This window comes from Nilaparvata lugens, chromosome X (assembly GCF_014356525.2).
Source record: "Nilaparvata lugens isolate BPH chromosome X, ASM1435652v1, whole genome shotgun sequence".
Lineage (NCBI taxonomy): Eukaryota > Metazoa > Arthropoda > Insecta > Hemiptera > Delphacidae > Nilaparvata > Nilaparvata lugens.
In genome coordinates, this window is record NC_052518.1 from 71774132 (window position 1) to 71777180 (window position 3049).

The 3049-nt window shown below is 38.8% G+C and overlaps 1 protein-coding gene across 1 annotated transcript; it reads right to left on the minus strand.

Moving 5' to 3' along the window:
* Positions 1-379: 379 nt before the first annotated feature.
* LOC120354427 lies at positions 380-2651 on the minus strand. The gene is made up of 2 exons (XM_039441576.1): positions 1653-2651; positions 380-883 (listed from the first exon to the last, which is right to left on the minus strand). Exons 1-2 carry the CDS (start codon positions 1980-1982, stop codon positions 488-490), a joined length of 726 nt encoding a protein of 241 aa, XP_039297510.1. The 5' UTR covers positions 1983-2651; the 3' UTR covers positions 380-487.
* Between the last annotated feature and the right edge of the window lie 398 nt (positions 2652-3049).

Genomic DNA, 3049 nt, shown 5'->3' on the forward strand with positions numbered 1-3049 from the left:
TGAATTCACCTTTCAAATCGAATTCACTTTTTCAGATTTGCTATTTGGAAAGAATTTTCAAATAGCAAATCTGAAAAGGCAAACACAATTTGAAAGGAGGAAGTGTTCCGCCCATACAGATATGAGCGCGTGCCAAAACAGATGTGAGGGAGCAATGCCCGACCTTTGACTGAAGTCGGCCTTGACTGAGTGAGCAACTGCTTGCTGTGTCTGACGCTCGCCCTTGTGCGTGCGTACAACAAGCTATAAAAAGACATTCTCATAGACAAGCACTCATAATAAAAGTGCATAGTGGTGACTGAACATCTGGTTGTGTACGTGTTTTACTACCACTTCTAGTGAACTGTGTATAACAGGTGAGAATTGAGAACAATTTTTATAGAATAACAAAAAAACTATTTATTGAACACTACTGACACATACATAATAACAGGTAAAGCATGTTAATGCTAGATGGTCACTGACATAAAAAATGCTAAATGACAATTTAGCATTTAACAATTTTTATGTCAGTCATAAAAGCATTAACATGCTTTACAAACAGAGATAAGGTTTCGCACTTTAATTTAAAATTTTCAATGTCTTTTGTGCTCAAAATCCGGGTAAATCTTTCTGGAAGATAAACATCTGTTGTACGTAGTCCGGGTACCCGGATTTTGAGCACAATTCGCCGCCCATGCTGGTTGGACGCCTCTCTCATGTCACATATCGGATATGGCAACCCCTCTTCCAACTCGCGGAGAGGCGTCCATGGCTTCTCGACGCGGCTATTCAATAATCTCAGAAAGCTCTCCGATTGCATCTCGTCCTCATCCTCTGTCTCCACTTCCTCCTCCTCCCTCAAGAGAGGCACGATCGAGCTGTCCTCTTCCGGCACACGTTTCTGTTGGAAAAATATTTCATTAGACTCTTATTTGTTTCAGATTTTTCATCATCAAATCATACAAGAGAGAGAGAGAGAACTTGCTCAACAGATTCACTACTCAAAACTGAAAGTAAGTAATAACTCGGAAATTCTCCGATTACTTTAACATAACTCAATTCAAATTGCTAGATAATTGACTCGAAAAATATTTCAGTTCATTACATGCACATTTTTATCAACAATAATTTTGTTTCACACGAAATATTATAAACAGTTTATGCATGTGATCGGATTTTTCATAATTCAAATAACAATGTATTATTCGAATCAGTAATTTGATATAGTAAGTAATATATAAGTAATAATGATATATAAGTAATAACTCGCAAATTCTCCGATTACTTTAACATAACTCAATTCAAATTGCTAGATAATTGAATTGTTTCAGTATAATCTTTCATGCAACATATTCGAATTTGTTATCGAAATTACTAAAACATGTTTATTTTGAATTTTTATCCAAATTTCAATGCAACCATCATGAAAATTTATCTGTGTTCAGATTGTTTTGATAGCACAATTAGAAGTCAAGCTCAGTCTTGACTTCGCTCACAGTATAAGAATCAGTAATTTCATAGTTCAATTTATTCAAATAAACATAGACTTGTAATATGCACAAAAGATTTTATCCATTGGAAATTAGTTTAAAAAAAAAAATAATTCACATTTTATAAAGATTTTGTGCACATTACATGTTAATACAATAATAATATTTCTTTAAGCTAACCTTTGATTGAGTGAGCACGCCCTCATCCTCGAAAACTAGCCTCCTCTTCACCGGCTGCTTGCTGGGTTGAGTTGGCTGCACCGCTCGTCGCGGCGCCCAGGTAGCCGGTGTAGATTGTGGCAGAGGACTGTCCGGAATCACGATCTCCTCACCCCTCTCTCGTTGAATGAAGATTCCCTGTCTCTTCAGGGGTGAGGTGGAGGAGGCGGCAGCCATGGCAGCGGAGGTGGCAGCCGAGCTGCGAGCTTTCTGCTGCTGCCAGTAGTTGAGCTGCTGCTCTGTTGGTGGGCTGTCTGGTATGATGAAGCTTGAAGATGATGATGAATCCATTGTGTAGATGATGATTAGGGAGAAGTTCACGTAGGGTATATAAGTTCACTTAACTCTTCTCTAACATAAATGGTGATTTTCCTCTGAGGCAACTGATTTTATACCAAGTCGTTTCTCTGTCTGTTGCAGGCTTGTACGAGTGGAGAGAGCATACGAGGGGGCGTGTGCAATTGGAGCGTGCTGTACTCAACTCCCCAGAGGTTTACCAGCAGCACAACACTGACATTTGATTGTAAGTAAGTATAATCCGTTACATTCTGATATTTTTGAAATAACACTTACTTATTGATTTCTAATATTTGGTTGCAGTTATTAAATATTTCATTGTTTTTCACAGCATTTTCTCACCTCACAACTCGGTTTCCGGTCTCATAAGCAGTTGTGCTCTCGTGAGGGAAACATACCTGCATCGAGAGAAGCATAGCTGAGGAGCTAGCTAAGCTGAGACGATACCTGAGCTGAGACAACCACAGTTGAGGAGCTACCTGAGCTGAGAGAAGCATAGCCGAGGAGCTAGCTAAGCTGAGACAATACCTGAGCTGAGACAACCACAGTCGAGGAGCTACCTGAGCTGAGAGAAGCATATCCGAGGAGATAGCTGTCATTTCATCAAATCAACACATGTAAGTTCATTTTTACTTTAATTTTATCCTTCGAGGACAATTTTTTTGCCCTCGGAGGACAATTTTTGTCTTTGGAGGACAGTTTTTGTCCTCGGAGCACAGTTTTTGTCCTCGGAGGACAGTTTTTGTCCTCAGAGCACAGTTTTTGTCCTCGGAGCACAGTTTTTGTCCTCGGAGGATAAAAAACCTTCTACAATATACTGCATGCATGCGATTTTACCTCATCTTTACGATACGCTATATCCGGAACATCCAACCCCCGCTCTTCTTTCTCACACTCTTCATATAAACAAAACGGTAAATGTATTACTTTTTCAAATGGATTTTTGATAATATATTTGCAATAGACACATTGCAGATAGAATGGATTTTTATGTAAGAAATAACCATTTCTCGCGAAATACTCTGCTTTATTGGATAATGATTTACAAAAGTCACAATGTA